The sequence below is a fragment of the Corvus kubaryi genome, unplaced genomic scaffold (assembly GCF_017639235.1).
Source record: "Corvus kubaryi isolate FWS band 111438036 unplaced genomic scaffold, C.kubaryi_AGA036_p1.0 70, whole genome shotgun sequence".
NCBI classification, from domain to species: domain Eukaryota; kingdom Metazoa; phylum Chordata; class Aves; order Passeriformes; family Corvidae; genus Corvus; species Corvus kubaryi.
Window position 1 is genome coordinate 2,726,558 of NW_024582058.1, and position 13,705 is coordinate 2,740,262.

The 13,705-nt window shown below is 40.6% G+C and overlaps 1 protein-coding gene across 8 annotated transcripts in view; it reads right to left on the minus strand.

Annotated features, from left to right (window-relative positions):
* Nucleotides 1–2,619: 2,619 nt before the first annotated feature.
* PLCB4 (phospholipase C beta 4) overlaps nucleotides 2,620–13,705 on the minus strand; it is a 186,930-nt gene continuing 175,844 nt past the window's right edge. For 6 of the 8 annotated variants that reach the window (XM_042049250.1, XM_042049245.1, XM_042049246.1 and 3 more), the window contains 5 exons: nucleotides 11,221–11,322; nucleotides 10,038–10,095; nucleotides 9,531–9,617; nucleotides 7,186–7,222; nucleotides 2,620–4,434 (listed from right to left, as the gene is read on the minus strand). In XM_042049250.1, the coding sequence (XP_041905184.1) occupies nucleotides 4,346–4,434; nucleotides 7,186–7,222; nucleotides 9,531–9,617; nucleotides 10,038–10,095; nucleotides 11,221–11,322 (373 nt within the window). In that variant the 3' untranslated portion in view covers nucleotides 2,620–4,345. The remainder of the gene's footprint in view (nucleotides 4,435–7,185; nucleotides 7,223–9,530; nucleotides 9,618–10,037; nucleotides 10,096–11,220; nucleotides 11,323–13,705) is intronic. The other 2 variants (XM_042049252.1, XM_042049251.1) reach the window with 1 other exon arrangement.

Here is a 13,705-nt window from a genome sequence, read left to right on the forward strand (position 1 = left end):
TTGTAGGCAGCTGCCCTTTCTCTGCCAGGGCACACAAGTGCAGAGAGGAGCTTTCTTGCTGGGAAATGGCTTTTTTAAATAATAACAGCTGATACTGAAGGAACATACTGATTTTTGTAACTGTAATGTTGAAATTCCTTTCCTACTTTCTTTAACTATTAAATATATTCTGACCATTTCCTCTCTCTCCTGTTTCATGATAAAAAGCCATTCCTGCACACCCCCCAATAGAGTCAGATTGTGTCGGTTGTGATACAGGATTAACCTATGGATAATAATTTCAGGGAACTATACAAAGGAAAAAACACCATCTTCTATAAAATATAACTTTGACTGTAACAGGCTGTATTTCTGTGGTGATTTTTGTGCCTGGCTTCCTCAGGTCCTACACTGATGAGCTCAGTGTTTAACTACCCTTTATTTCCCCCTCTAGCCCACTATTTCATTGGAAATTTTGAGGCTTTTGGCTTTTTGAGGCTTCTAGGTGGATTCCAAGCCCTGAAATACACGATCCTGAGCAGCTGCCCATGCATCCAGCCTGTGCAAGAGGGTCTAGGGAGCAGCTCAGAGAGAGCAGCTGCACTGAAGACAGGGGAAAGGCTGACCCACAGCTCCACGGCACAGAACTGTGCTCCCCCAGCTGCACAGTACAACAACAAAGCCTTCAGCTCCAGTGACAATTGCCACTTCCAGCCTGCAGAGCCGCATTAATCCTGCTCTCTGTGGCACAAAAAGAGAAAGGCCTAAGATTTTCTAGCACGGAACAACCCCCAAAACACTGACAGAGCAGAAAGGTCTCACCTGAGGGAGCCAGTGCAGCATCAGCCACCCTGAAATGCTGTCACCAGGGACAGTTTATGGTCCCAGTCGAGACCACCTGGAAGCAGCCCTGCCATCTGCCCTTACCCCCAGCTCCGGAGACTGCCTGGGTATCTCTGAAGGCTGAACCCCCTTGCTACCCCCAATGACCAGACGTAACAACTCTTACCAGCCTCCTCGAAGGAGCACACAGCACGGTGACAGCCAGGACCACTGCTGGCACATCCAGCAGGAACGGGGCTTTCCAGCTGATTGTGTTTGCCTCTTGCAGCTGGTGTCACAGGCAGCCCCTGGGCGACAGCACCTGAAGTCTGCAAGGAAATCAGCCCCTGAAGGGTATTTTGGGTCTCTGGAGATACAGCTTAACTGCACTCAGGTGGTACAGGGGTTAAATATGCCCCCACCTGGAAACAGTCAAGTTAATGACCAACCCCCAAATTACTGGAAGTGAAAGAACAGCAGGCTGCCTGTTGAGGCCAGGGTGTCATGACCCTCCCCATCACAGCTAAGCTGAATTTATCTGACGAGGTTCAGAAGGGAAGAATCTGCCACTTCCCTCAATGAAATTTCACTGAAGTGAAATCCATCACCCTGGCAGGCAATGACATTTTAAACTGCTTTAACTCAGTATCAATGTTCAAATTGATTAGCCTATTTCATCTCAATGGAAATTCTCACCTCATTACATTAGCGGCCAAACTTCAAATAATTTTTGAATCAAATACTACTTAAACAGTATTTCAAAACACTTAACTGACGAAATTCATCACTTACTTTCAAATTACTGCCTGCATTTTATGCTAAATTGTCAGCGGATGAAATACATATCCATGTGGGGAGCTGAGCGTGGGAGCTGACGTTTCCTACTTGGCCATTTCACAGAAACCCATTTTTCTCTCTGAATTGATGGATGAGCAGGGAGCACAGACTCAGACAGAGGCTCTGGACAGTATTTTCTAGCCTTCCAAAAACCTGTGTTTTCCCCTGAGGGCTGGAATGCTCACCAAGGAATTAAATAGGCAAGTTTCATCTCCCTTGGAGAGGGCCGTGGGCTGAACCCAAGCCCTGCATTCCCAGTGGTTTCTTTAACAGGTAGTGCAGGGTTTTCCAGCCATGCTCTAAGTGAGCCTAAGATGCTTCACCAGCCAGTTCCCTCCATACCTGGTCTGTCATTTGCTTCTCCTTGCAGGCTAGAAGCCACTGCAGTAGGCAACAGTATGAAATTCCAGCTCACAGCACTGTCTCCACCAGCTGTGTTTTAGAGGACATTTTTAATTGAAGGAAAAATCATAATAAAAGTCCTGTGCAGCATGCTCTGGAAACACTTTTGCTCCCAGCTCCATCCAGCACTTGAGCCAGGCTTAGAGAGCAGGGGGAGTTGCTCTCAGTACACAACTTGTCTTTTAAAACATTATGGATCATCAAGGACCAGGAGATGCCTCCATAGGCTGTGGCATCAGAATAGGAATTCTGAATATGCACCACAAGTTTGAACCCTGCTTTAAACACCTAAAGCATCACTGACCTCTGTCTCATTGCTGCTAAACTGCACTCAGGTTGCTGCTTTTCCAGGTTGTGCTGCTACACTCCACTGGGGCAGTTCTCTTGCGCTGCATTGTGCTTCTATCACTTACATAAAATAAAAAAAAAAAAAAAAAAAAAAAAAGACTCCTTTGACTAAATAAACTGTGATAGAAATATATTTACACTATGCGCATTTTTACAGGAAATACAACTTGCTAAAAATTTGCAATTAATAACGCCACCACCCTGCAATTCACTGCAGTCAGAACTAAAGGATTTGAATTTTTAAGGTTTTTATTAGAGAAGTTGAAAGTTTCATCTCAGGACTGACAATAACATAATTATCTCTCTTCATTTATTTTGTTTATAGGAATATGTAGAATTTGTTTGTACAAGCATATACAACAAAGTAATTGGTGCTTAGTACATTGAAATCAGGAATCTGATTTGTTCTAAACTACCAGTTTTCCATGCAGTCATCTTTGAATTGGCAGCATGGACAAATTTCAAGCTGAATGCTTACATGCATTGTTTGCAATATAACTACAGCAAGCTCTGGAAACATGCAAATTAACACATTAGCAAATTGGTTTTATATCTAATGGACATAAAAAGGTTATTCCTGATATGAAATTCTGAAAATCTGCATAAATACTTCTGTGTAAAATTAAATTAGTTATGTACTTCTCTTTTACTACAAGTATCAAGAATGCCCACGTAATTAATATACACACATATATATAGAGACCTTGTAATGCTAAAAGTCTTTGTAATTAATCAAACAATATTCTGTGCCATACATTTACTCAGTATTTACCAGCTAGTAGCATGACTGTGGTCATATAGTAGGCATTACAGCCTTAGTAGCATTTGTATCACATGCAAACATACTCTTAGCATTTCTGTTTACTAATTTTATCACGTGGCAACATGTATGTGATTTTCTACAATGTTGTGTTTCCCAAGTGTATAAATACTTTTTACATTTTCACAGTTACAAACTTTTTGCCAAAAGCCATTTAAACAATCTTTTAAGTTAAAATGAACTGTAGTATCCGGGATCTGCAGCAACAGGATCAAAATGCAATTTCTATACAAGCAATGTAGGATGTAAACTTTTCTTAAAGTGCCTAACACATAATTCCTTAGAGCACTGATCAGTTTTGGCACGAATACACTGTATTTCCCTCAGGTTATCCACTGCAGTAACTTCTACAGGATACTGGCTCCCCTCAGACATGATAGAGTTGATATGGCACTTGTGAAGGACATCATTAGGCTGCAGAAATACCCTGTCAAGTTACTGCTGCAGCTGATGAATTTAGTCGATGACTTTGCACACACTGTACTTTTGAATATACGCAGTTACCTTTAAACTGCCTGCTGTCTGCTGCCTGAAAAAAACCCCACTTGAAATACAGTTTAAAAATCACCCAAACTAAACTCCTTACTATCCTAATTATTACTTGGCATAAGGTCCAGTTCAGTGGGCTCAGGGACATCAGGTGCCGAGCATCTGACGAGGCGTGGCGTGGCGGTGTCTGGCAGCGTGGGGTTTCTGCACAGCAGATCACACATGAGAACACAAATGGGAAATTACACGACTTGAACTACAGCTTTGTTGCCATCTGAGATGATATTAAAGGTATCTCCTGTGTTTCAAGGCTCTGATTGTGTGGTTCTGACATAGGCAATGTGCCTGGTGAGATACAGAAAGGAAAACAGGAGGGGGTTTAAAAAACTCTTCATCTTTGGGTCAGGGTTTTTCTGAACAAAGGAAATTCTTACGGAAATCCAACAAAGGAAATTCAGTGCCCAGTGTTAAAAAAGAAACAATGCAAACCTTAAGACTTGGTGGTCCGTAGCTACACTTGATATTAAGAATAAAAAAATCCAAAACAAACCCCTGCCAAAACCAAATCAAAACAAAATCCCACTCTTCAACCTCAGCAATGTCATTTTGAATTTTGCTCTCATTTTAAGGATGCTGTGCTCTCCAACTTCAATTTGCTTGTTGAGGCTTTAAACCACTGTTGCTGGCCTGCGATCCATCTCTGCTTCCAGCTTCACCATCTGCTGCATCTCCTTTGCCTGCAATCCAAAATAACCGCATGAAGCGTTGCATGAGACCTTTTGTTCCCAATGACGCACGTTTCACATGAGAGCGTCTGAGTGAAACATGGGCAAAACACACTGAAGAGATAGGTAACAACATTATTTGGACACTCCTCGTCCCCCCACCCCATGTCACTCTTTTTTCAAAATCGGATGTAATCTTTGTATCTACAAATCTACAAATTCTTAGGAAATGTGTTTTTATTCTATTCTGGGAGCCATGGGTTGACTTTCTAAAGAAATATGTGGTAAAATGCAGAAGCCCCAGTTTTGGGGAAGAAGCTAGGCAGATGCCAATTTACTGTTTCTCCAGATAGGAAATATCTGGGAATGTATTGTTACTGCTGTTGTGAGAATACTGCAATGTGTTAATGCCTGAAATTCATCTATAATCTGGACTTACTTCTTTCATAAAGACAAGGAATGACTAAAGTCCACCAGTATAACATCTTCCTTGCAGTAGGCAGGTTTTTTTAAGCAGTATTTTTAAAAAACAGTATCTTTTTAAAAAGTAATTTTTGTCTGATCTGGAGATCCTTATGATTACAGAGCGAGTGTGTTTCACCTCCGGATTAGAATACTGCTATATGCTCCATGGAATCACACACTGTGAATGCACCTGAAACTGTATCCAAATGCATTATGCAAAATTCAGCAATGAATACATGCCAGACCTCACTATAAACTCTGCCTGCCTCGGGCTCTGCAGGCAGAGTTAAAGCTCTGCGTGTTAATGGTGACTGGCCTGGGAATCCCCTCTCAGAGGGGAGGGCACTTTTTAAATTCCCTTCCTCTCTGATGCACACACAGCCACACTCTCTTCTCCTGTTACCACGTTTTGGTGTGAAACTCTGCAGTTTAAAGCAACTGAGAGTCAGCATCTCCATTTTCCCCAAGGGCTCTCAATCTGGGAAGTTATTTAAATCGTTCCCCAAGGACCCTGAATAAATTGACCCAGAGGGCAATCTAACCATCTATACAAACTCAGGAGCATTAGGACAAGTTTCAGGAAGAGACAATCCAAGCTGCTATTTTCTTTGGTGTAACTGCTGTATATCCATCATGTAGGGAATAATGCTTCGGGGACTTGATTTATATTAACTATGTTCCCCCAGAAGTTGTAAGAGTTGCTTAGACAGGGAATTTTGCTATACAAGCTGCTACTTATGGAGTCACCTATTCTGGATGTGCAAACATATTTGCATCAGTGAAAATGGGCAGATGTAGGTCGAAAGTAAATGAGGGTGCACCTCTATTCCTTTTGCAAGATAAATGTGGATTTATGCAGATGTAACATACCTGCCTTCTTGAAAAATCTAGCCCTGCGCTTGCTTAATCATCCTCATCATCTTTTGGGGAAAAAAAGTAATTATGATAACAGCAAAGCAACCATCATAAATATGATTAAAAATTAATCAATGTTCTCCATTTAAATGACTTAAAAGCTTGAAAGTAATGAAGAAATAATTTTAACATGAAAATATGGAAACATAATAAATAAATCAATATGGACAACCTCTTCTGAAACGTTGGCTGGATTTTGCCTGTGTGTGAAATGAAACATCCAAATAAAACAAAACCCTGTGGTTGTTCCTTAGTGACTCACACATTTCACGTTTCAGGCTTGTGACTTGACTACAGGCACAGAGTCCTATAAATATTCTGTGTCCCAGTGTATTGTGTACAGAATTCTTTTAGAGAACCTGGCCTCAAAGACCACATTAGCACCTAGCAGAGGAGCAGGATCTCGCTTGTGCCGTTCTGAGGCTGGGTCAAACAGTGCATTCTGACATGAACGCACCAGCGCAACAGGACAAGCCTCTGGAACCTACAGTGGATCCATGGAGTCAGGGGCAGCCAAGGGACTCTGCTTTCAGGATTCTCTCCCGAGATCTCAGACAGGCTAGGAAACACATACAGTAAAAGAAGAAAAAAAAAATTTTTTTCCCTAGCCTAATGAGAGGTTTTTTTCATTATTAGTGTCAATAAATAAATGTTGTTACAGTGGGTGCTGTCAGTGGTGCAAGATGTTACCAATTCAAGGGAGTAATTCAGATCAGGCAGTGCTCTACAAGGGGATGTTCCAGCCCAGTGCAGCTCTTTCCCTTGGCAAGAAAGGGGTTAATACAGATTCCTTGGAGTAACGATTATTTAGGAAGCTACAGCAGCACAGCCACATCATAAAGTGTAATTGCCAGAGCTTGTAACATGTTGCAATTTGAAGTGAATTTTAAGGTGCTCTTCCACAGACACTAGGTAGCTATTTCCAGCCATCTATTCTGTATTTCGCTATTCTCAGAGCGGAATTACTTATTTTATTACCATACTAAAATATGTGGATACCCTTTGTCTGACTATCAGCATTAGCAGTTAATCATGTGTGTTAACACTAAACTACTTTTTTTAGATCAATAGACACTCTCACAGACAGTTTGGAACCCTAACCAGATCTTCCAGTAACAGCAACTAACGTACAAGTTAATCTCTAAATATTTCCTCTGCACATCGCTGTTCATATTCATCTGAATTTCAGATGCTAAAGCACAAAATACTGTTAATATTGTGTCAGGCTCAAATATCTGTGTGCAAACAAGATTAACACTGTGCTCACTATGTCAATGGCACTTCCCAATGGTTGCATTTACAAGGAGGGCTCCAATGATAATGATTTAATTTAGAAGGAAAGCACACTGAAATAATAATTTGCTTATTATACGTCCATCCTACCTTGTGTTTGAGACACTGCATGACAGGATTTCAAAAGCTGTTTGTACAAAAATAAAAATGTCAAAATCGAGTAATACAACAAGAAGCAAATTAAATGAATGAAAACTGAAGTGAGATTGAAAAATTAATGCAAGGAAAACATACATAAAACAAAACAAATTTAAATTCATAACAGTTTGTACTGAAGGCTGTTTCCACACATAATTCTACTTTTCTCCATTGTATATTTGTATGAAAATTTTCTTGCCTTGTTCGATCAGGAAAAAAAAGCTTTTTGAAATTCTCATTAAACAAATACCACCTGGATGCAACTTTGATACATCAATGTATATACCAATGAAACCACAGCCAGCTGGGGGTTGCAATGGTGCACTTTTGGGGCTACAAGGAAATGGTCCGAACAGCACACATGGAAATACACGCTCTGATGGATCAAATTAGAGTGAGTTAAAAAGCTGTTAAGGACAACCCCTGTGGCGGAGGCCACCACATGCCCACACAGAAGTGATAACCAGCACATGGAGAAGCTTATTCCATTTAATATCTGATGATTTAAGCTGACTCAAATGACAAATGAGCAAACTCACGTAGGCTGTTGCCATCCCTCAGCTGCAGAGCTGTAAGCCCAAGTGAGGAAGCATCTAATTGCTCAAAGAGGTGACCCTTCAGTGACTCACACTTATCCCAGCTCCCTTATACAGAACGTGGTTATCACATTATGGTCAAAAGCACAACCAGAATCATTCTCTCCTCTCTGCATGTTTTTAAAAAATGGATCCAAAGCTCTCTGAAGCCAATGGAAAGAAAGAACTAATAACACCATAGCTCTAGATCAAGCCCATCATTTTCTGTCAGCTATCACAGTGATGCTACAGATCTGCCATAACCCAATTTCCTCCCCCAGGTCCTGCCTCCCCCAGATCCTGCCTCCCTGCCTTTAGATACTGCTCAGGAGCAGACTGACTGAGTGATTCATTCATGCTGGATGTTGGAGATGGCATCTACAGCAACCCTCTCAGGGATCAGAGTGGGACTTGTGGTTGTTTTCCAGGAGGAGGTGGAATGATCAGCAGAGCCGTGGTGGCTGGGGCTCGGTGGTAGCAGCCACCTGAGATCTTACAGAGCTGTCATCCCCTGGGAGTTACCCAGGCTGCAGCTTTGGGCCTGTAGGACTCTCTTCTGACAGTGGAAATACTTGATTTGCCTGTACTCTTCCCTTCCCTACCTGTTACAGTGGGGAAACTGCAACACGTGTATCAGACAACGAGGCCCGTGGAAAAGAAATATATATGGACAGATTCTTGATAGATGTTTCAGAGATGTTTATTTTCCAGCCGCATGGCCAGGGCTCTGCCGAGGAACTGCTCAATCACGGGACCCGAGGGTCCTTGCCTGCGCAGGGGAACACAAACCAACCAATGGGGAACGAGGCTGACCAGGGGCTCCTACCCCTCTGCAAGATGGCTTTAATTTGTATTATGGTGTCTTCCAGAGAGTTCAAGTTGTGAACATTTAACAAACACAGAAGTGAGTATATAACCTGTGACAGTAATGGGTATTAAACAGAAAGTAGTGGCTATTAAATGCTCCCCTTCTCTCTCACCTCACTGAACTGCTGGGTATATTATATTCCCCTTGCAGTTTACATTTTTAAGTGCAGTACTGCAAGTCCATGCAATTATTCCAGCTCTTCTGGCTCAACCTTTCAGCAAGGGATCTGCTCAGAACAGAGTGTTGCTTCCACCAGAAATAAGATTATAATTTTCCTTTCCTTGCCAAGTAGTTTTTCAATTAAAAAAAAAAAAAAAAGGGCTTATAAACTAGCAGAAAATAATAAGATATTTTAATTAGGAAAGGGTGTACTAGTACAGATAAAACTCCCCATGCTACCGTACATCTTTAGAATTCAGTCCAAACTCAGTGTCTCTCAGAGTTCAGGGATGCTCTGGGTACATTTCACCTCTAATTTTTCAATCAGTACTAGACATGTAAGTTCCAAAATGAAGGAAACTGATTTGCTTGAGTTACTTTTGGGGAGTAAGTAAAATGGATATGCTGGGTCCTTAATGACTGTCATATCCAGCTAAGGAGTATCAGTGTGGCTAAACAGCTGAAAGGGCACTCTGGCTGAGCAGTTCAGCTCCCACAGGCTCAGCTGAAACAAATCTGGTGCTGTATCATCATTTAAGCCACCTCATCTCTTCATTTTGACTACCAAAGTAGGCAGTGATCATGAAAAGTCCCCATTTTGGTACAGACTTACATTCAGAAGGATTCTATTCAGTCTGACTCTGGTTACTGTTTTCTCTAGCTTGCTTTTCTCTTAAGCCTTTAAAACAAGATACCTGCTCATTCTGCTTCTCCAAGACTTCTAAATGCTCAAGTTGAACTTTTTTCAACTGATCCATTTCCTTTGACTGCTTCATTGCCAGCTGTAATTGAGAGAAAATAAGGTGTGTGGGGGGGAGAGAATATAACACATTATTAACAAATAAAATAAAAACCTGCTTGGAAGATATACACATATATGGTGTCTTGCCCCATTTAGATGGCATGAAACATCAGAGGACACCTAGTATGCCAACCAATCTTAAGAAAAGCTTAATACTAATTCTTTATTAATTGATATATACATATTGCACATAACACACAGACTTGGCAAACACACAGGAATGAACAGTAATTCTGTTAATTCAAAATAGCTTCATCTTGTACAGATGTCACACCTTTTATGCTACAAGTACGTAGAACAAAGCAAAGACAAAAATCTACTAGAGCTGGATTCTAACCACAGAGGAATGAAAAAGAATATGCAGAAACAGTGCTCAGTGACTTGTCAAAGTTATAGTTACCCTTTTTCTCTCTTCCAGGAACTTTTTTGTGTTGCTGCTGTTCAGTTCTCTGACTCGCCTGAAAAAATGCAAACGTTCTCCATGAAGACTCATTGGAAAAAAAGAAACCCAAAAGCTACAATAGAGAGAATCACAAACTCTCAAGGCGTCTTTTGTCTTCTGATTATCTGTACCAGGTGGGACTAATGACAAATTGTACATTCCCCTGGCTACACAACTTTACACTTAGAGATTTCCAAGTAAATTAGCAGTATGACTGAAGACTTGACTGTTGTGAATGAAGTTTGCTTTCCTTACTCAAGAGTGGTGGTCAAAACGTCAAAAAATTTTGTTTCATTAATTTGTGCATCCCTTGCTGCACTCTGCTGTCAGTTTTGGAATACAAAAAGTGCTGTGTGTCTTAGGAGTGGTAATGGAAAAAAATAATCTGATGATCACAAGCAAAGTTACACATATCAATACTGCAAGCTTCTTAAAGCTGCTATTTAAGCAAAAATATAAATATACAATTAATAGTTACATAAAATAACTGAAGCGTCTCTTCCTAAGATTTCTGCCATGAAAGAGAACAAAAATAGTTCAAAAAGTTGAATCAGCCTGCAAACCAGAACTGCTTTCGGATCTGGGAACAGATTTATCTTGGAGTCATTAGTGAGGTCTGACACAACAAAGCAAACAGTTACCAAGGGCTCTGACAACTCATCCTCCTGATGAGCTGGGAGTGTGCAGCACTCAAGGGACTTGGTTCAGCCGGAACAGGTTCAGGCTTTGGTATCAAAATAGCCCAGTGCCAAGGAAGGGATGTAAAAAGGGAAAGAATGAGCCAGATGGCAAGGCCAAAGTGAAGGGGAAACCCCAAAGGCTTATGAGACATCATCGTGTACATTCTGCTTTTACTCCCTTCTCAGTCAGGCCCTCATTTCACTGAAAAAGCAGGAAAGTATAATGCTTTTGAAGTACAATAATTTAAATGTAATAGTGTGATTAGACCTACTCTAGTTAGTCAAAGATGTTCTGGGCCTCAGAGTTATTAAAAGGATAACTATGAGAAAATCACCATTTTTTCCAAAAATTGTCATCTAAAAATATATCCAGCACAGTCATCAGACCTTGTTTCCATACATAAAAGCATGGTTTTAATAGAATTAACCCATTACTTCCCTTATCAGGAAATGATACTCACCTCTCTCTTTCAGCTTTGTTTTTGATAGATTTGTCCTGGCTTATGGCTTTGCTGTTCTCCATCGATATTTTAGCCTGGTTGGCACGCATCTCCTTGCTTTCCCTGGGCAAAACCAAACAAAGTCATTAATGCTTAAGATACAACAGTTGTGGAGGTTGGGTTCCTCTACACTGTGGTTACTTTTTCCTTGACGAGTTAAGGAAGAGGAAAAAACAAACAACATGAAAATTCCCTTCCTTTGGGGGGAATTTACACAGCTTGAGCAGGCATCCAGAAATCTCCATTTATTCCAGGGAATATAATCTGAAAGACCCATTTAAAGCATTTTTACACTTTGAATATAGTAAAAGGGTATAAACCACTCTCTTTTCTCCCTATTATACGCGTTGTCCTAATATGAGCTACTGTCAGATACTGAGAAAATGCAATTTATCTTTTAGAACTGCCTAAAAAATTTACAAATCCTGCACTCAGAAGGTATCAGCAGTATCAACAGTAATAATATTTGCTAGCTGTGCTATGAGCTGACAGACTTCCTTTTAAATCTTCTACTTTGGGCCTGAGGAGAGCCCTTTGGGCCTGAAAAAAGAGTGATTTAGGCCATGGTCAGGCTGGTGTTTCATTTCTCCTTCTGGCTCAGTGAACCTTTTAGCCTTTTCTGTGAAATGAGAGAGCTTTTTAAATTTTTTTATTAAAGAAGTGTGATGCCTTTTTTGTTTTTTGCCTCCAAGAGTTCATAAGGCGAAGCATTTCCTGAACACAGAGTTAAAAGCAGTGGTATCACAGCAAAAATTAGTCTGGGTTCTAAAAAAATGATGTGTTGAGAGCACATTTCATTCCAACAGTTCTTTCTCCAAATAAAAGCTTTTATTTTCTATACTGAAATTGAAGTGATTTTCAAGCACACTGTCTTAAGAGGAGTGCTGAAATAATTTATTTTGATTACTGTGCTGAAGGATATGAAAAAAGTTGGTGGAGGTGTTCAAACTGACTTAGCCTGTTTGCATCGGATACAATTTTAGAGTGAAAGAAGTTAAGAGGATTAGAGGACTACTGTGCATCACTGATGATTTAGAAATGAGGCACTGGCCACGGAGGTGGCTGAAAGGGCCAACAAATCACATTGTCTCCAGGAAAAACACTCTCCCTCCCACAAGCAGTGGTGATTCCTGGAGCCAGAGGTAACTGGAAGAAGTGGATAAGCCAGGATGGTAAAGAAAGTAAGAAAAAAAGGATTCTGAAATTGTGGCACTGCAAGATTTAGCTGCTGATTCCCCACTGGGTCATAGTGACTGCACCTCTGAAATTTATACAAACATGTATTTTGAAGGGATACTTAACTTTAAGCATGCAAGTCTATCCTTGGAATTTATATATACATATTTAGATGACATCGAAGTGCATTAACATGTTATTTTCTGACACCAGTATTGTTTGAATAAATAGAAATCTCTTCTTCTGTTAAAAAAACCCACTACACAATTTTTCTCTCTCTCAGGTTATTTTATCTGGAGTACATAATGCTTGTGAACAACAGCCTCATGTCCCTGATTTCTGAACTGCTGCAGGATCACCACATCCAGATCAGTCAAGGTAACTCAGGCTGGGGAGGCAGGGGGCTCAGCACCCCTGGAGCTCTATAAGCTTCAGGTTTTTAGCAGTATCTGCTGCCTTCTGCTTTGTTTTTAAATGAGCTCAAAGCACAGACAGTAATTGCTTTTTGTGCTGCACATGGAGGGAAAGCACCTTCCCTACAGCAGGCAACTGCATCATTTTAGATTACTGATCTCTTGCTACCAGCCCTGTGCCCTCTGTTGTGATACCCAACTCATTACCCAGCTCAGAGAGAGGGAAGTGGTAACATCAGCCTGCTGAGAGCCTGTTCCACCTCCCACACTGCCCTCACACAGATCCCTTTTTTCCTGTGGATATACCTGAATTGTCTCCTGGCCTCTACAGATAAATGCATTTATGTCTTCCTACACACAACGTATTACATTAAAAAGTTTGCAAATTATGAAGTGTGAAGTCTCTTTGGGGCATTATTATTCACATGTCAGTATTTCACAGTCCAAATGCTCCTAAAATATTCATAGGTTCAGACACAGTCTTAAATTAGTTTTAAACAGGAAAGTCCCCTGTCTGCACATTTAGGACTGCCACACAAACTCCCAAATAAGCAGGAACGCACTAAATTGCAATGAATAAAGCAGAAAGAACATTGAAGGTTGTTACTCCTGGGACAGCTGAGCAAAAGAAGTTCTCAGGATTTATCAGGATGTAGATTTTCAGATCTGGTTCTTAGTAGCTTTAAACACAGAGCAATATATGGACTGAACACAGATGATTTGTAGTACGAAAGCAAAATCCATTGCTAATACAAGAATCATAGACAAGAAATGATGGAGGGCTGTTTAAACAACATACAGATACAGAAATTCTACACCCAAATACTAAAACTGTGAGGGAAAAAAAACTTATAAAA